Source organism: Antrostomus carolinensis, unplaced genomic scaffold (genome assembly GCF_000700745.2).
Source record: "Antrostomus carolinensis isolate BGI_N321 unplaced genomic scaffold, ASM70074v2 scaffold3508, whole genome shotgun sequence".
NCBI lineage: Eukaryota > Metazoa > Chordata > Aves > Caprimulgiformes > Caprimulgidae > Antrostomus > Antrostomus carolinensis.
Window position 1 is genome coordinate 7,717 of NW_010334828.1, and position 20,617 is coordinate 28,333.

At 39.9% G+C, this 20,617-nt stretch overlaps 1 protein-coding gene across 1 annotated transcript; it reads right to left on the minus strand.

Moving 5' to 3' along the window:
• Positions 1-2,385: 2,385 nt before the first annotated feature.
• On the minus strand, positions 2,386-7,517 carry CUNH13orf42 (chromosome unknown C13orf42 homolog). The gene is made up of 3 exons (XM_029086569.1): positions 7,104-7,517; positions 3,653-3,800; positions 2,386-2,627 (listed from the first exon to the last, which is right to left on the minus strand). The coding sequence occupies exons 1-3, from the start codon at positions 7,515-7,517 to the stop codon at positions 2,386-2,388; spliced, it is 804 nt and encodes a 267-aa protein (XP_028942402.1).
• Between the last annotated feature and the right edge of the window lie 13,100 nt (positions 7,518-20,617).

Consider the following 20,617-nt stretch of genomic DNA (forward strand, 5'->3'; position numbering starts at 1 on the left):
TCTCTTATTCATAAAAGCAAATATGTATTTCACACTGAAGTTTTTGTGTTGGACAACAGGGGTACCCTTCCCCTCTGTCACAGCAGATGACCTCTGTTTTACCAGGACAAACAAGAAGTCACAAGAAAGGTCAAATATGCTGAATCAGCCTGGTTCTGCACATCACAGTGCATCCTTAAAACAATAGCAAACAGATCAGCTACTCTGATGAGTAAAACCTTGGCACTATGAACATGAAGCACAGCCCAGGGTAGAACACAATTGGAATCCTTTTCTTCTTTAATGAGTATTTTAATTATGAACATGCCTAATTCTGTTATTGTAACTAAAAAAGACAGTGAGGTTTTCTGTCAGCATCCATTCATGTTTCAGGATTTAGTAGCAAAAAGGAGACCACACACTCAGTAAAAACGTTCCTCAGCAACTTCAGTGTGAGATTCTGCCTGGAGAGGGGTTTCAGGGTGACACAGTTGCCAAAAATGCACAGGTTTTGGCCTTAAATGATCGCATGTCAAAGGCAGAACAGTTTTAAAGACAGTTATGATGTTCAGTTCAGGGCAGTCAGGACAGGATTGGGGAGGTACAAAGGCAGCAACACAATCAGTACAGAGAGTACAGACTAATAATGAGAAGCACCAACAGCAGGGAAACAAAACCTAGACCTTAATTTAAACTCTTCACAAAGATTTGCCTGTGATGTTGGTTAAACTGTTCGTTTTCAAGAGGATACAGTCTAGACAAAACCATCTCCAGAATTAAAGTGTTACTGAAACAATTCCTCCCTTCCCTTCATGAACACCACTAGAAAAAGAAACAAAATGCTTTAATTAAACAGGAGATGCTATCTCTGAATGGAGGAACATATCAGGGTTTTGGCACTCTCATATCTCATGACAGAAAATGTCCTAGATCAGTGAGATCTGAGAGAGGTACTTCCACCTCGTGGCAGAAATGCTGGTTGAACAACTCAGTCCCAAAGACTAGGAACACAAATCAGCAAGATTTGCCACCTGCCAAAGGTTCTGTGTGGTGGGTGCAAAGTTTATGAAGATTATGATATATCAGATGGGTTATATTGATGGCCAGTGCCTTTGGAAATTTATTCAAAAACTACCCAACAGATAAACAAGAAATCACCAGTGAATCACCAGATTGTCATATTAGTGCTGCCATGATCCATCTATCATAGTGAACCACTAGATGAAAAAAACCAGAGTAAGCAAAGGCTTGATCCCAAACATCTTAGCAAATTCTTAAGACAAAGCATGAGCTGAAGGATGTGGCTCAGGCTGGTGCCTGTGAAATAAATGGTATTGCCCTATCTGAAGGACCATAGGCTAGTATATCCATAGGGTGCTATCTCCTTGTCACTTTCCATGCATTTTTACATTGCTGTACATCAATAAAACAGCTCTTAACAATTCAGCAGAGTACAGCTCTTAACAATTCCAAGTATCACATGGAAGGCATATCACCCCTAAGATGAAAGAGCCTGAGGAGGAACACTTCTAGACTACATTCTTCTTAATATAAAGTCTTTTATGATGAAGCAGCAGAATTCAAAATATTAGGTGTAATCTAATGCTGATGCAGTGGATCTGTCTGTGAACTGTCTTCTACCCTTGAGAACAAACTTTGCTCCAATTTATTCACAAAGTGTTCTTCTCTAAGATATTAAGCTTTTCTAATGTACACTGGGATGTCTAGATTCAGTAACTGGGTGTTGAAATAGATGAAAACTACCAGGTGGTGTAACCATATGAAAAAGTTGTGCACATTTTTGTATGCAGTGAATCCCTTGATGCTGTATCCAAGGACAGAGCCATTCCCAACAGCAAGCAAAGTACAAGATAGTGTGTTTTTGAAAAAAATTACACTGGCGCAATTCCCTTTCCTGCTTGTACCTCAGCGCCGCTGTATACTCTCAGATCACAGAGTCAACGATGGCACATGCAAATTTTCACATGCAAAAAAGGAGAAAATTCCACTTCACTGCTCTGAAGTTGGAAACACTGGTACAAAATGCTTTGCTCGAATTGCTTTGCATTACTGGAGTCAGAAGAAAAATTACTGCACCAGGCAATCTCTGAATCATTGCTTTCAATAACAGCACTAGAATAAAAGCTTGTCAGCTTGGAGTTCCCCCCAAGCTGAATGACAAAGCAGTATTGTTAGGCACAAAGAACTTGATGAGTTAAACCCTCATAAGAGTCCAACGTTGGAATAGCCATGGCTTAAAAAATTTCCCACACAAAGAACCTTCAGTGACTGCACACATCACTTCTAGAGTGTAAGAGTTGGGTCAGAGGTAAATAAAAAAAAAGAGGCAAGTCTTACATGCCCTATTTCATATATTCTATCTTCAGATGAAGAGGGAATATTCTTTCAACATTCTTTCTTACGTGTTTTAGGCTTAAATTTTAAAGTGCTATATGCGCCCTCCACAGCTTTGGGCAAGTACATGGGATATCTTTCCAGCCTCTTCCTAGAGCCAGTGGTTCTCCGCTGGCTGTTTCTTTGAGACTGGTTTGCAGCCTTTGCTGATTGGGCAGTATCTTGTGAGTATCTCCGGGGAGCACGAAGGATCCAGTTTGAATGTAAACTGTGTTCTCTTGTGCTGGTAGCAACTGAAAGACAGAGGATAATCTGGTGTTAACAGTTTGCCAGCGATATTTTTACGTACACAGTGGGAGAATAGGGTGCCTGCTGGTTCCTTCCTGGAGGTAATGCTCAGAAACCAACCTGGTTTCACTGCAGGATGTTGCTTGGGATGGGATTAATCTTATCTAGTATTTCAATGTCTGCAGTGTAAGTATGTATGTCAGAAGTAGTCCCTTTATATGCACTTTTAGGGCACAGTAAATCTGACCTGTTTCAGATATCCACCTCAGCCCAAGACAAAGGAGGGAAACCTCTGTCTCTCTGCACTGATCATACAGGGTCGATGATGAGCTCAGATGGGCACATCTTCATTTAGCTGGGCAATGCTACCCTTTCTGACGGAAACGTGCTGTTATTTAGCTTAACCTCTAAATGACTTCTTTTTTGCTAGTTGAAGAGAAAACATCCAGCCATTTCTCAATGACAAAAATATAAATGTTGGGTGACAGAGCACTAGAACAGGCTGCCCAGAGAGGTGGTGGAGTCTCCTTCTCTGGAGATGTTCAAAACCCGCCTGGATGAAGTTCTGTGCAACTTGCTGTAGGTTAACCTGCCTTGGCAGGAGGGTTGGACTAGATGATCTCCAGAGGTCCCTTCCAACCCCTACCCTTCTGTTATTCTGTGGTTCTGTAAACTAGATGAAGAAAAAATTATCTTTATATTTTTTATAGCTCTCTTCCAAAGACAGCTTGGGGTAGAGACGCAAGGGTGGAATTCAGCCCTGGGCAGAAGGCAAGCACTACTCCAGCACTACAAAGGCTACATTTGCTCATGTAATGGCCACACATAAAATAGTTGCACCTTTTCAACAGGGAACAAGCAATGTATTGCTGTAGTTTCACATACTGCATGTAATGGTCCTAGATTTTTTAAGCAAAACTTAGAGGAAAACCGTGTCCATTAAATAAGCAAACATGGTCTTATAATGACACTCCTCCCTCTACCCCCTGCACACCAAAAGTAACCATATTTTGTCTGGTTTATACTGCACCATCAAAATCAACATCCACATGTGGCAGATCCATGTCAGGAATTCTCTGACATCTCTCTGAATCCAGGCCTGCAATGACAGAGTCGAAGAAAGCTATTGCTTCTCTTACATCTGAACTGGACCGTGGGCCTTTTCTCTCCATGGATGCCTGTTGATCAAATAGGGGGAAAAAAGAGTTAGCTAAGGGTTGGGCACAATGACTTCTTAATGAGCAAACTGTATAAGGAAGCTGCAAAAATTGTATTTGATTACATACTTCAAGCTGTCAGAAAAGGACACAGGTCCAGATTACTCCAGTTTGTATTCATCAAAGAAATCAAGACAGCAGTCTAACAAATGTCCATCTTGTTACATGCTCAACATCAAACATCTTCCACCTGGGCACTGCTGGCCAGGTGTTATAAAATCCCTCAGAATCCCTGTACCAGGGCATTTAATTAGGTGGCGGAGTGACAGCTGGGCTTTCTGGCCAAATTTATTCTACCTAGCAGTAGGCACCTAATGAGACACACATTAGAAATGTAGCCATGCAGGGATCCTTCTGTAATTAATGCAGGGCTTGAGTACCTTCAGAAGGTGAGTCAGGCCTTAGGTAGGCTGAATTCCCCTCTGCAGGCAGCTCTTTCTCCTAGCTGCAGAGGTGTTGTGGGCTAACTCGATTACTAATTCAAGCATCTTATTAAAATGCCTAGGTTAGGTGAGATGAATCCAGATCTAAATTGCTAAAGTCTTTTTGAAATGGAAAGGACTGTGTGTGCTAAAATATGAGTCATTCAACACTGTGATAATTCCCACAGGAAAGCCACAGGGTTTAAAATTAGGAGCCTGTCTTGATAAAAAAGCAAATGCCTGTCTATAAATATGAAGCAGTCATAAAGCCTTGGTTAGTAATTCTGTAGGTCCATGTGGGATGAATACTTCCTGCCAGGCTGTACCTAATGAAGGGCTGTATATTTTCCCTGCTAGTCCAGGCTAGGTATATTACCAACCAGGCAGCAATACCAAGTCAGAAAAGTACTACCTTGGGTTTCAAACGTGAGCAAAAGATGCATGCTGTATCACATCTCTGAAGGACCAGCTTGCTCCCCATTCTGTGGAGGCAGAGAGATGAGCTAGCTTATTCCCCTGTGATGGGTTGATTGGCATCCTCACAAGTGCTAAAAGATAACTGCTACCACACATCTACTGAAAATAGTGACTGCTATTATGACTAAGCCCTTATTGATAAAAGACATTTTAAAGAAATGTCTATGTACTTCCAGCATCTGACACACCTCTCTGTTCTTCTCTCTCACTAGACTCAATTGGCAAATTTTGAATCCATAGTTAGCCTTTAGTCCAGGCCCCAGCGATCTTTGTATTAAACCTCCCATGAGGACAGGGTTGTCTGGACAAAGTACCTTCCCATTAATCATACAGCAGGTAGGAGGAAGAAGTGAATTTCCACTGACGGGTAATTTAACACAAACTGATAGTTAGGAACAAAAACCATTCAAGCCTGTTGATGAGACAAACCTTGCAATCTGTGAACATAAAATTTGTAGTTAGGAAGCAGAGTATTCTGGCTATTCTAGAAGTCTTCTTGACCTTTCCCTACTTTTTGCAAAGCTAAGCCTGAGCAGCTGTGACCCTGACATTTGTGTTGGCAAGAATGATTCATATAGGTGGCATATCCTGCTGATGTTCCTGTCTGTTCCTAATGGGACAGCTCGTGGAGATAGAGTGCCAGCCAGTACCAGGGCTGCTCATACGTAAGAGCTCGCTGTCCACAGTCAGGTGACAGCACTCAGCCTCAGCCTGCGGGAGATTCATTTGTTTGACAAACCCAAGTTAAGCTTTTGGCATTTTTCTTAAGTGGCGCTTTCAGTGGCAAATCTCAGAAATTCACAAACCTGCATGAAGCCGACTTGTGCACAATCTATCTTCCAGCCTCCTGGACTATGATTTTAGCACCCTTTTCCACTCATTTTTTTCCACCTGGCTGATGATTAGTCATGTATTGCTCTGCTACATCACTGCTCAACTCATCAGGTATGTTGTAAATCTCCACTGCCTCAAGCCAAGCTTTGTGTGATGGTGCACAATGTCAGTTCACAGACTATATCTATAGTGTTGAGATTCATCTCCTGGCACCACCAAGCCATCCTCCTATATCTCAGTCATTTTCTTTGTATGTTACCCCGGCCCTAAATAGTGATAACTTTATAAAATCTACTTTCTACAACCCACTGAGCTGAGTATTTTTTCCTACTATTATTCCTAGCTTCTAAGTCACTGTTCAAAGCATTAAAAAGATGACATAAGGACCAATAAAACCAAATGAAAAATTCCCACTGACTGAATGGGTATTAGATCAGAACATAAAATGAAAAATGTGGTAGCTAGCCCTAAACAAGTGAGCCTTGTCCTTTGGTTAAGCAATGTCTGCAACAGAGCTCAGCTTCTGACATTCTGCTGCAACATAACATCTAAATGAGGCAATAACTTTTCGGTAAAGTCTACCTGGCCTAATCAGTAAATCAGCCATACATCCCTTCTTCCCACCATCCCCATTAGTATCCAGTTTAAAGACTGCACTGGGTAGCCTGTGAGTCTGCTGTCACAGTCATGTTTGTGGTCATGTTACCTAAAAAGATCATCCCACCTGCTACAATTCTTTGCTTTGTCCTCACTGAATCAAGTCCAGAGTCATATTAGTGAATGAACTGTCTAGAGATGTGCAATCCATAAACTGCAAACAGGAGGAAGCTTTGCAATGCTTTTCTTTCTAGGATACGTAGAAACGCTCTGCATGAAAGATGATATTTCAGTTTTATTTTTGTGGAATCATTACAGTAAAAACTGAAGTATTATACCATCTCAAAATGACCTGCCAACATATTTATTAACAGAGAAAGAAGCCTTTAAGAATTCGTCATGCCCTACAGCCTATCAGTAGAGCTTGCACTGATGTTAAATGTAGCACTGACAAGCTATGACCAGTGAGAAAATGTCCTATTTGTTTCAATGAGTTTACCATTATTTTGTATGAGTGACTTTATGCCAATAAAAAGGCTGCCAGTAAACTTAGGGATTACTGTGCTTGTCAGTCATTAAGAGCTATAAATAACCATAGTGGAGAATTCTGAGGCACTGAGTAGCTTGTCAGAGCACTGAGAGAACAGCTTACTCTTTCATAACATGTTTTCAGACACTTCCCATACTCTCATACATCTTTCCTTCTTCTATTTTCTCTCCCCTCACACATAGGCATATACATTTCTTTCCTGTCATTCATACTGATTTTCACACTACTCAGAAAGAATCTTAAGGTATTTAGCAGCATTTCAAATTATGTAACAGTAAAAAGACAACTGACTGAGACCAGTAAAGTGGAAAAACAACACAGGTTATGCAGCTAATTCCTTCATGGCTTAAGACCAAGCACGTGGCAGAAGTTCTTAGGAATTACCTTAGAAGACTCTTTGGAAGGAAGTGGAAGAAATGATTTCTTTCCAGTTTTGGATGATTTTGTGGACGTTGGGGAATCTGCAGCTTTATGCGTGGATTTCAAGTTATTGATGTTGTCAAGATACTTTTTCCTCAAGGCTAACAGGTCCTGTAAGTACTTCAAGCAGTCCTGAGTTTTAGAGTACATCCAGTCTCTGTCTTCATCTTTTGGCTGGAAGCAAGACTCGATGCTGGTTGTACTTTTGCATTTTTTTAGTGGTTCACTAACTTTTTCCTGCTCACCTCCAAGGGCATACATAGAAGTGCTGCGGATCAATCTCACCGCAGAACCTGTGCCATCACAGTATGGGATGTCATCTGTCACGTTGCTTCGGTGGGAGTTGGGGTGAAATATGGAATGGATCTTTTTGAACATAGTGTGTCACTTCCTCCACTTTATACTTTTTCTCTTTCAGCTCATAAATTCAAGGCTAGATTTGGTAATCAGCAGCTGTTACTCTTGTCCTCAGCAGGTAGACAATTTTACCACTTCGGAAAAGAAACCCCTATTGCTGCACAAATTGCTTTCAGTCTGATACATTGTGAAGAGCGTGATGGTGACGCAGCAGCGCGTTCTCTATTCCGTTTGTGTCAGTGAAATAGCTCTATCCTTTCCTCGGTTTAAAATATAGTACAGGAGGTCAAATACCATGCCGTGACCTTTCATTTGACTGCCGCTTCCCGTAAAAAACACCAGCATCGAGGCAGAAATTTCCTCTGCCGCGTTTCTTCCGCCCCGCTCCGCGCGTCCCCGCCGCCCCTTCCCCGTCCGCCGCCGTCGGGGCCGGGCGCTGACCCTGGTGCTGAAACTCTGCCCTGCTCCCCCGAGCGGGCTCCCGGCAGAGCCTGCGGCCGCTTCTGCGGAGAGTCTGGTGGAGATCAGCCTCGACAGGGACCGAAGTCTGAGTGGGGAAGAATAGTTTCCGTCGGGTGGAGTTCAGCTGCTGAAAGAAGCCACTCTGGGCTTCACCCGACGGTAACCAGGAGATGGCTATAGCTACCTGACACCACAGCACTGCTAGGAAGAAAGTGGATTCAGATGTCAGGCTCTATTACACTCCATACAAAGATGCCCTGTGTAAGGGATGCTGTAAAATAAAACACTCTTCCAAAGTACTCATCTGGCAAAATATTGCAGACAGAAACCAATGAATTTGTATCTTTCCACATTAGTTATTCTCCTAGATTAATGCAAGAACATTTAATACAGTGGTTTTGATGATCAGATTTTGGCTGAAAGCTACTGAGAACATTGACTACTATTGGCATTTTCAAGCATTACTAGTATTGTAACTCTGTGACAACAGGTATGCCTTAGAGATAGATCAGTAGATAGTTAACTTGGTCAGTTGTCATGACTAAGACAATCAACAACCTTTTAAAAGCAGCCAGGAATATCCAGATTTACCATGTTCAAAACATTTTTCATAATTCAACCTGTTCAAGCATTGAGTGCTTGAGAAAACAATTATTTTGAAAGTCAATGGATATCAACCTGCAGACTCTACTGAGCAAATTTCTGCTAATACCACTGGAAGTGCCAATTGAAGGTTTAAGCATCCTAAGAGCTGTAGGATCCCAACAAGAAATATAGGTTGTAATATAAATTTGCATCCATGCCCTAAGAAACTCTGATTTACTGGAAATCATATATTACATATACTACAACTATCTTAAAACATGCATTTTGTTCCTTTTACTTATGAACTTTGTTCCTATTACTTATAGCTAAAGTTGAAATGTCCTTATAACTAAAAATTGAGGCAAACTAACTTTTTGACACTTTTTCAGCCTTCTAATACTAGCATAGACATGATTCACACTGCAGTTGAAAGCAGCCTAGAGACTGTTCTGAAATACATTCAGCTGCTTGAGATTTAATACTTGTATAGATTACTGGTTATCTCCAAAGTCCTACCCAATCCCCAGCTAGGTAATAGATTAAATCAACTTTATGCTAGCATTGGCCATTAGAACTATGAAAAAATATGAGATGTCTCCCCTGAATTACATGTCTGAGATGGAGAAAATTTCTGGTCATCAATACTAGCATAGAATAGTAATAATTCCATCTGCAGATTGATTTCATTTTCAGAGCAAAATGCTACAAGGGGATTTTAACTTATTGTCCTGAATGAGGATGGTAAATACCTGTCATAGTCATTCTAGATGCTGTACTTACTAAATTATAAAATTGAGATTGTTTCAGAATAACCCTGTTAAAAATTACTTAGATTTGCTACATGGGATACTGATTTTTGCTTATAGACATGACACAATACCAGTGAGCCTCAGAGAGGCACTCTAAGTGACCTCATAGCCTGTGATTCAAGAAAATTGGTGTGAGTCAAAGAATTATTGACAAAGAGTTGAGTCAGTAAGGCCAGTGGGAACTCCACCAAGCAACTGTTTCTAGGACCAGACATCGACCTCCAATTGCAGATTGATTTCTAAACTCATCTGGACTTACAAAGAGCTACAGGGTAAAGCAAATAAAAACAAAAACCAAAAAAACAAAACCCACAAAAAACCCCCCAAAAACAAACAAACCCCCCAAAAAACACAACCAAACCAAACCAAAAAACAAACACTCCAAGTTTCTCTTCATGAAGCCACAGGAAAAGATACATCTGTGAAGAGTAAACCTGATTATATTCACTGTGATTTGAAAAAAATTTCATATGGGTCATAAATTTTCCTATCCTGCTTCAACTAAGTACTTAAAACTTCAGCTTACATCTCAGTAATTTTAAAAATGCTTTCAAGCTCTTAAGGGTTCTCAATTTCAAGCATGTTCATTCCCAATTTCTAAAACAGCTTGCTAGGCCATATTCATTTTGTACTAAGATATGTGTAGTTCCCATTGTTCACAGTGGTGTTAAAATAAGGAAGAATTAATAAATGCATGAGACAATACAGTAGCTGCATTATATACTAGAATTTCATTTGAAGTAATAAAGGGTCATTTAAAATTATTTCAGACATGAATATTTTATTCTATGCATTGGTTATGGGCAGTGGGAATACACAGTCTTCTATTCTATACACAATCTTCTATTCCTCTCCTATTCTAATAATGAATATTAATTTGTTTTCTTCATAGTATCTACTGTAATTTAAATAGCTTCATGGATTTAGAAAGTTAAAGGACAAAATAATGGGTCTGCTTAATGGTCACAAATGTCTCTACCGTGTTTTGTGAGAAGTGGAATGCCCTATGTCTTTTTAAGATATTTTTCTATAAGGCCTTTGCTTTGAAACATGTTTTCTGCGTACTGTTTTATTTATTTATACTCAGACTCTGGTCCTCGTGTACTTGCAAGTGTCCATAATTCAGCCACCACAGATCACAAGTCTCTTCCTCAGTGCTACTGCTGAGGACTGAATATGCTACTGTTATCTAAGATAGCTGGTAATTAAAAAACAGGATCTTATTCAAGAATTATTTCCCTCTGCACAAAGACACTCATCAAATGGCAAATATGTTTGAAGGAAAATATTTAGTGTGTTAATTCAAGGTACCAAATTCTCGGGCAGCTATTAAATCATAAATAAAGACCTTCCAAAGAAGGAGCTTGTGAGAAGCAGATCAAATAGACCACACTAATCAAATAGACCACACTAAATATTTAAAGGCATCTAAGATTACTAACTTTGACAAGGCAATGCTCACACCTTGTTTGTTTATTTGGCTCCTTGAATCAGATTTCACTTATTCAATATTTTTTATTTTAAGTGGCTTTTTTTTCTGTTAGTGATTTCATTGTTTCTCTTTTCTTTGTAGTTAGCAGAGTGATCTAAGTTCTACAGACCACCAACCAACCACTTCCAAAACTGCTTTTTTTATCTAGCCCTGGAATTCTGTCAATTCTTGAGCTGGGTAGGAAAATCAAGTTAGAAGATCCAGTGTATGTGTTCTGTTTAACTAAATTAACTATACAGTTGAACAAAGCCCCATAAAATCAAATTTATAGATAAATACAATTAAAATAAAATCACACATCTTTTAAGTTTTTCACGGTAACTTATTTATCAAAATGCATTGCTAGGTCCAGAATAACATGACATCATGCATACAAATCTGTCTGCTTGATAGTTATATTTCACCCAAGTGACTGACATAAATGAATGTCAATTCATTCTTGAAACAAAGTAAAGCTCTGATGACAAAGAAGAAAGCCTTTAACAAACTGTAGATAACAAGGTATTCCTTCTCTATCATGAAGTTGTATCAAGCAGTTGTATCTATTTGGGATAATATATTTCAAAAACCTAAAGCAAAAACATTTTATTTGCTTTTTTTAAAAAAATCTATACTTATAAAGTATGTGAGTGGATAGTAAAGTTATTGAGCCTTGTGCTATTATTGAGCCTTGTGTTATTTTAGATAATTCAGAAACTGAAGTGCAGTTATTCATCTCTGTTGAACTCTGCTACGTCTATGTAGCTACATAAGAGTAGATTGTTTGGAGGGAGCTAAGTGAAACAGTCCAAAACAGAGGAAAACAGAACAAATAATTCATCACAACAGGTATCTACACTTTGGTCCTTAGTCCCTTACTATTTACCACTTCATATGTTCCCTTAAAGTTCTGCGAAGAGATGCAAAAAAATACACAATCTATAAATTTAAGGGAAAATCAACAAAAGAGACCACAGCTCAATACTAAAGAAAAATAACATCCCAAGGTTTGATATCTGCAGATGGTGGTTGTCATTACACTTACTGTTTCAAAGACCACACACACTTGAAAAGAGTAGATGCTTGAGCATTCCCAAATCATAGATCAGGTTCTGAATGTCAGTGCTTTTGCTGGGTGGCAAGAAACATCCACTATTAGAGGTGCAATACCACAGGGCTCCTAACTTTCATTGACTAAAAGGGAAGACGGAAGAATGGACCTTGTTATCAAGCAAAGAAGAATCCTCAGGAATGGTTGTTTCTTCTCTTTCAGTCCATGAAGGTAACAGTCTGGAGGAGTTCTGCCTCCCCAGAACTGCCATCAGCAACTGCTTGATATTCTTCCTCTTTCAGGAAGTTCTCAAAGTATGGAAAAAGAGAGCAATTCTGATACCATGCATTTGAAATAGCTACAATTGCTTCTCTGGGGCATGAAACTGGAGAAATCAGTTTCCCAAGAATGAAAGATAAAGACTTTTGTTTGAGCTGATTTAGATGTAAATGCAGTGAAATCTAGATGTGTTGCCCATGTCAGATTTAATGGTTATCTCTTTTTTTTTTTTTAAGGGTACATGCTGTCACCCAGGCAACACTGACCTGTAAAATCAGCTGAGTCAGAACATCAAAGTTCCTGTCAGAGGATGAATAGAATTTTTTGTAAATCTGGAGCATCATCTTTCCACCTCATCTAAATTTGAATCGAAGTATTTCCATTTAACTTAGACTCTGCATATTCTCCACAAATTTTCACCACATGTAAAATTTGCATTCATTATGAATAAACTTTGCTGCAGCATAAGCACTGATTGCAACCAACCAAAGCAGTGACTGCATTCCTATCAGGCATGAGAAGATAAAGAAATGCCATTCATATACTGAGAAACACTTAGGAAATGATTACACAAATGAGGTATCGGTCTTTTTTCTTTTTGGGGTTTTTTGGGTTTTTTTTTTCAATTTGTTATCGTCACATCACTGTTGGGAAAAGTTTTTTGGGCATCCTATGACAAAGCAACTCTAGTGAAACACCTCTTGTTTTACAGCTATCTCTTTAGCTGTTGCCTGGCAGCGTTTTTAGAGGGTGAGAGGTTACTACACTTATCCCCCGCCGTATCTAGCCTCCTCTTCCCCTTTGTTTCCTTGAATAACCCTGCTGTCATTGAAAACTCCATCTTTGTGACAAACTTGACAAGGGAACTTTGTTGTGCCTTCTGTCACACAGGGTCAAGGGACAACCAGTTGGCCTTGCTTGTTTCATTGGAAGAATTCATGTCCTTTTAGTAGAAACACTGTTAGGACCTTTCAAAGCTTTGCTAGTCTTTGTTGAATTAGTTATTGTCTTGCCTCTTGAGTCTTTTGTTCCAAAGATGGCTGAAGAATTATTGTGATGTCTAGCTTGTTGCCTGTCACATCCATCACACATTGATAAAGTCTTTGCCAGGAGAATGTGATAAATACCTGAGATTCCTTCATGATAGCTCAATGAGGAATGGATGTTGTAAGCAGCAGTTCTTCAAATTAGTTTATAGAAGACAAATATTTAAATGACCTGTCTTAATGTTTAACTAGATCATCTGTTTCTCATTCCAGTTGAATTCCAATACTCTATTTATCCTTCCCACAAAGGAAGTCCATAGGAGGATTTATGAGAGGAGACAGTCTGGATCTTCTGGTAAGTCACAGAGTTGCCAGACCATATCAGTCATCTCTGGTCAAAGCCCACTCACGATACCTACAGACATTTTTGTAGACAGCCTTGGACCCCTGCTTCCCATTTCTACCTCCTTCCTACTCTGCTAACCCAGTGAAACAGGACAAAGATTAGTTTAACTGGAGAAGCAAAGAAGGAGCAGTTTGAATGGGATATGTGAGAAAGAGAAACTCAGTGCAAGTGAGATATTATACAAGCACTAGGGAGGATGGAAAGAAAGAGAAATACATCTTGAGTTCTTTGCAATAGTTTTTTTTTTTGAGCATATTAACTATTTTTCTGCTCAGATCACAATGTCTCTGAGGAAAAATATATCTGTATACAGCCTAACACACAGTGGTCCTTCCCTGCCCCTGCCCCTGCTGCCACAATGTGATTAATAAAAAGGAATTACTCTCTTTCTTATACATTTCTTGAATATATTTCCTAGTACATCACCTACAGCACCTGGAGAGGTGTATGTAGAGAAGTATAAGGGAAAAATTATCATTCTAAAGCAGTGGCTGCACAGGAGCTGTAAGGAGAACTGCCACCAGTCTGCTGGGCATGGTGTAGCTGCTGGATTATCTGGATTCAAAGAGTCTGCAGGAAGCTCTTTGGCAACTTGCAAAAGTGGACGCTTGAGGTGTCCCTAGAGCAGACACTGCTTGGAGTGGGTTCAGAAGTTTTAAGAAACTTTGAAATGGCTCATCAATAATACTAAAGGAAGTAAGACAAAAATAAACTTCATCTACTCATGTTCTTAAAGCAACCTGAAAAGTCTCAGGAGAGGTACAAGGGTAAGATTTCAGTAAGGTCAGAAAAGACACAAGGAGACATAGGTGCAGATGGGCATGTTTGCTGAACCAGGTTTGCAGCTTAGCAAGATGTTTGCAGTAATCTGCAAAGCCAAATGATGCTTTCCAGGCAAAGCTACTCATTACATTCACAAAGTTTGCAAGTCAGCTTAGGCTGTGCTCAAAGGAATGTGGAGATTTACGCCTGTATCATGAAATCGGGCAGAACATGTGCCTTTGACCCAAGGTGGGTAAAATATGGAGATGCTAAATATGTTTTTCTCTGAGGCCTCCAGGTCAGGCAGGAGGGAAATGAAGCTAGGTTAAGTGAAATGGAAGGAAATATTTATGTGAACTCTGGTGAACTAAACCAGCTGAGTCTTACAGGTCTGTTATCTGGGCATCAGCACAAACTGAAAAGGACCATCAGAATGGAAAGGATTGAGGTAGCCAGCATTCCTCTTGTGATTTCTTCTAAAAGCATTATTAAGAAAAAACATCTCCAGGAAACTGTAGCAGTTACAAAAGTGCACAGGCCAAAATAACAGATCAAATTGTGGCCAGAGCTGGCAGCAAGCAAAGGTCATTGCATTTCTGAGTCAAAACACAGTCAGCAAGGACTTCATGGAGGATTTTTTACACATCCACTGTTGCCAAGCAGTTACAACAGGAACATCCAGAAGAATTTGATGCAGTGGAAATGAATTGAAATCTATCATCCATAATTCTTCCTGAATAAAGAGAAATCCAATTGTCTGAAAACATGAGGCAGCAGAAACTGAGTTAATATTTCAATTTAATTCACTTCAGTTCACCTTATTGACTTCAACAGTATGCAGAACACTATCTTCTATCACTCAAGTGTCACTGTTCTTCATTTTTTGCATAGTGAATATGGTTATGACTATTGATGTACTTATGAAATATGCACTTAGATTCCTCCACAATGTGTCTGGCTTTGTGCCTGTGGATATCAAGAATTGTTCTGTGGTGGTTGGGTGTTTGGTTTGGGGTTCAGGGTTTTTTTGGAGGGGAGGGGTAGGGGAAAAGAGATAGGCTAATCTTGTAGAAGCAACCTCCACAAGGTCACAGACATCTTTCACTACTGTTGCAGAAGCTGTAATGTCATTATGGTTTCCATGAAGGACTCTATTTGTTCCATCTCTTTGGCATATCCTTGCAGAAGTAATTATGAGCCAGATTACAGTTCTAAACTGCATGAGAGAAAAAAAGATTATCCTGAACTCTTGATAGGATGATCACAGTCTGGAAAATGTAATTTTCCTCACCCTCCATGATAGTCATATTTTTTACTGAAAAATGAAATCTGAAAATATGGATTGTGGTGTAGAGACCAGGCTTTGCTTTATGCCATGTCTGAGGCCATGGGCCAGACTCACAGCTCAGACAGTACACCCAACTACTGCCAGTACATCTGCAGAATGTCCTGCCCAGCTTTGAGTAAAGACAACACCCCCCCCAGTGAACTGTCCTGCCTTCCTGCCTGAATGAACTCCATTGTTTCTCCCAAACCTCGGGGGTGTTGTGGGATGGCTGGGTTTTTTCCTCTTTTTATTTCCTTGCTCTTCTGGCCAGTTACAATTCAGAACAAGAAGGAGGATGCTCTCAAGGACGTCAGCCAACCTCATTCCCACGAACTGCTCCTTTTGCACCTTTAAGTTGTACCACTAGATGGAAGCCTTGACCTCCGGAGTTACTCCGTTAGAGTCCTGACTGTTCAACTGCATGCTCCAGCTTCTTGGTGAGCTGTTTATCTACACTGAGTCAGAAATTTAAGTAACAGTTCACTAGCCTCAGGCATTTCTGTAGCTTACTGATTCGTATATGGAAGGTATAAACCTCCCAGGTGTGGTGGCATTATCAGATAAAACTGTAGAGATTACTAGGGCTATGTAAATCTTTACTAATGAGATATATTAGATAGGCTGTGGACAAGCAAAGGGAAGAGAATGGGATCACTGCTTCCCACTAGTCTCAGCAGAATGGGGTAGTCATCAGTGGTATGTAGTTGAGGCTGCAAAGCCTGTGGAAGACCATTCCTTTCAGCAGCATTGAGCTCCCCAGTGCAGTACTGAGGTCCCAGGACATAAGATAAATGGTGGCTGAATACGCCGAGTTTCCTACAACATTCCGGTTGCAAATACCACATGAATGAAAAGTGAGTTTTCAGTTGTTACTGTAAGAAATTTCTCACCAAATACTTCCTATGCATGAGTATTTTTTACATCTTATTTCCAAGTGGTTCACTGTGAATTTTTATGTTCAGTTTTAAAGGTGTTTAGGATATATGGCTCTCATGGGATCATTCTCTGACTGGGGAAGTAGCTCTTAGTAATGGGATATGAACTGATGAATACTCATGATTATGAACTCAGAATTTGCTTTTGAAGAAAACTCATGCTGGCTGTTAGCCAGCCTCAATGAGATCAATGGGAGATATTTCTGCTCCCAAGTGCCAAGTCAGATCTGAGAGCTCTACTGTTTTAGCAGACACCAAGTTCACTTCAATATTTAGACAAAGCAAACAGGAAACATGGTTTATAAAAATTTGCTTTAAAAACTCAGGAAGCTATTCCTGAAAAGAATTCCTGTTGCTCATTTGTCTTTAGTCCTTACTTTTATAAGCCTATGGAAAGATCCAGGGGCAAAGGGATGAAGTTCCTTGTTCCTTGCTCTTCAATTACTTTTTTAAAAAAATTGCAAACATCTGATGTAACCTTACTGTTTATCCCTACGATTGTTCTCAGACACAGTAGTACAACTCTTTTGCCAGTGGTGCTACTAAACTGCAGAACAGTTTAGACTAGGTAGTATGCATATCAACCAGTGGCATGTGAGGCTACATCTGCACAGGTACATCAGATAGTAAAAGGTCAGACCTCTGGCTCTGAGGGCAACAGACATAGCACGGATTACATCTACCTAAATAAATTCTCTTTTTCCCCCAGAATATCTGGTTTTGTCTTTAATGTCAGACAGAAAGATCTCTAGTCTGTGCTGTTGCCCATATTGTGATGGGCACTGTTTGGTAGAGTGCTAGCTGATACAAGCTAAAACTGCTGAAAAGCATGTAGCTAGTATGGTCAGTCTCAGGCTAGTCATGATTCCATGGTGCCATGGACCTGTTTCATCTACCAGTATAGGCATAGCTCTTAAATTCTAGGCTCTGAGCCGGTATAGACAAGCTAATTCACACATCCAGTGTAGTCAAGGATTTGGTGCACACTAGCACAGATCAGTACAGATTAGGAAAAACACAATTTCTATAGATTTGTTTTCATCATAATATACCTGGGAATTTTACATGGCCATTTGCAAATGGTTTGTGTGCAACACAGCCAGCAAAAACAACCCTCTCATGGACTTTAATTCTTGTAATTATTTATTACAAGACAGAGAATCCCTTATGTGTATGAGCTAGTCCACACCATATACATGTTATCTCAGTGGGACAAACTACTCAAAGTCTAAATGTAGCATGTCTAAACTTCAAAATGATACGGTAAAAAATGTTACCTTTCCTGGAAAATTTTTTGGTTTGTTTGATGTTACCACAAGTAACACTGGAGATTATTGTAATTGAAAGGAATGGTAAATATTGGGCTTGGGCATGGTTTCTTTGCGTGCACATTACCGTTCATTCCTTGTGGAGCACTCTACATGTGTTAGGGCATAGAGTTTCTGGTTAAGCTTACATCAATTTCACCATTGCAGGATAATAGATTGAACTAATAATATTCAGCTTGTATACACTTCTTATATAGTAACGAAGAAGGGAAGATGCTATAGTTGAATGCAAAAAAAAAACCCCAAAACCAAAAAAAACCTCAAACCCAACAAAAGCACCAACGGTCAGGAATCATGAGTGGGTGTATCATCTGAAAATACTTTGAATTCATTTCTGAAACTAAATGCATTTTAGGTTGCCAGTGTCCCTTTAGGGAGTACCATTTAATGTGAAGGTCATTTGGATAAAAGAAGCAGAAGTCTCATTGATAATGCTATCTGCATGGAACAAAGGATGATATCACTGTATTTCATCACTGCCTTCTGTGGTAGGGTTTGTGTTTATTGAATGGAAAACTGTAAATAATACGTGGAAGCTTCTATGAATAGCACCTTTTTGGTATACTAATTATTTTCCATAATTTGCAGATGCCTCAGATTTTGCAAGTAGAAAATGCAAATACACAGAGTGGAGCCTGGTATATGCAAAGAGGTGAGAGTGCCAGTCTGATGGCTAAGATTTGATTTGAGCTTTATTTTAATTTATAGTTATAACACAGTCATGTGAACATTCATTTTACGGACCAAACTGCTTAAATCTTTTCTTCCATTAATGAGCCAGCTGCTGCTGAGACATTCACAAAATTCAGTAGATTCACAATATATTCCTTAATCTAACTACTATAAAGGTGTCCACAGAAAACTTTTTCTGGATTGTTCAATTTTACATAGTATACTATAGTCTTACCAGTCAGAGCTATAAGTCAAAGCCTTCACTGGTTCCAATGTCTGATGCAATTAGGTTAATGGCATGAAGCCACTGGAGTGTGGAGATGCAGGCAGATTGCTCTGTGCCCAGGAGTCAGAACTATGGTCATATTTGCCCTAGCTGTCAAAGAGAAGAGAACAGCAGTGACAACAGTGGCTAGAAGGATCTTCCTAGAAACAAAAACTGTCAGGTTCTCCTTGCATTCTCACGCCTGTAGGCAGCTGTCCTACAAAGCACTCACACTTCCTAGAAATTTCAGTAGGATTTTCTGGCTGTGAACAGAGAACTTTTCACAAAAAAAACCCAAACAACTTGGTCTAATGAAAGACATGAACTGCTGTGTTCTTCAGGTCTGGTCTTTCCTTCTGTAGGCACTAGTATGAGAACATAAGGAGAGATCAGAACGAGGTCCTCCTGCAAGTGAGAATTCATCTCAAATGACTTGAAAATTCCTGGAAAAGCCCCTAACCTTAAACTTTTTGAAGCAGTCTTACTAAGTATAAGAGTTTTCTCCCCATTTTCTTCCTGTTCCTTGCCTCCATTTTTGTGGAGTTTTTTTTCCTATTTTCTACTAGCCTGCTTCCAACCTATGTTTTAGTTCAGCTGTTAACAAAGTCAGTCCTAGAATGATCAGCGTACTGTCCTCCTTGATCATTGTTCTGGCTATATAATGGTTTACCTCACTCACCTTTCAAATGTGTTTTTGATCAAGATCAAAGATGCCAAGTTTGATGCCACATCTATACACTCCTCCCACAACTGTTTCTCTTCAACAGAGGTCTAGATACAGGCAATTTCCACCTCAAATTATACGCTCTATCATGGGGATTTGCCCGTGTGTTATATGGCAATCATTACTAAGTATTACTGAGGGTCTAGTTTATATAGATATAAAGCCTACTTTCTTTAGGGTAGTCAGATTTCAGTTATTTATAGACTGTTTCTAGCTTTTTGTTTCCTCCACAGAAAAAAAGAAATTACTCTCAGTCATAATCCTGTTCTTGTTTCATGTGGAAAAGGAGGTGACTAGGAGTGACTAGAAAACACAGAGCAGATTAGGTAGAACACTCATTAGTGAGATGAATGATCTTCATGCGACCACCCATGCAAGGGTCAGGCTCCAATTTCTCCCTGGTCCTGAGGGCCAGATTATCCAGTCTGTTAGGGATGTGCTACGCTGCATAAGCATGATAACATCTCAGTCAGAGCCTTAAAGGAGGTAGAGACACCTGGAGAGAACCCCTTAATACGAACCAGAAGTGCTGTGCAGGTGGCAGGAAGGTATCTGGGTATGACAGTGCTTGGGTCCAAAACCAGTTTGTGTTCACATGGCACTGCACCCAGTTTCACAACTGTTTCAGATGCACCGTTGTGTGAATTCAGTCAGCATGATTTGTGACTTGAACTGGAAAGTCCACCTGGCTGATCTCTGGGGAATCTCAGTACTGTGCTCTGTTCCCATGTACAGACATTCCTTCTGACATCTACCCTCCACAGAGATGGACAGGGAGAAGTCAGACAAGGACCTCTACCAGCATCACAGGAGTAGAGGTCGGATTAAGGACATTTAATTGTGGAGGGGAAAGGAAGAGCTTGATAGTTTTTTAGCACACAGGCTTAGGCTCCCACTAAGAGACAAAAGCTAGAGGAGATTTCTAATGCTCTACAACAGTCCCTTTCTTCTCTTGTCCATATGTAGCTTCAAAGCAATGGAAAACGAAGTCCACCATTTAAAAAGAGATATTCTTACAAAAGAGCTCTTGAGCTGCTGGAGACTTTTACTGTAACTTGA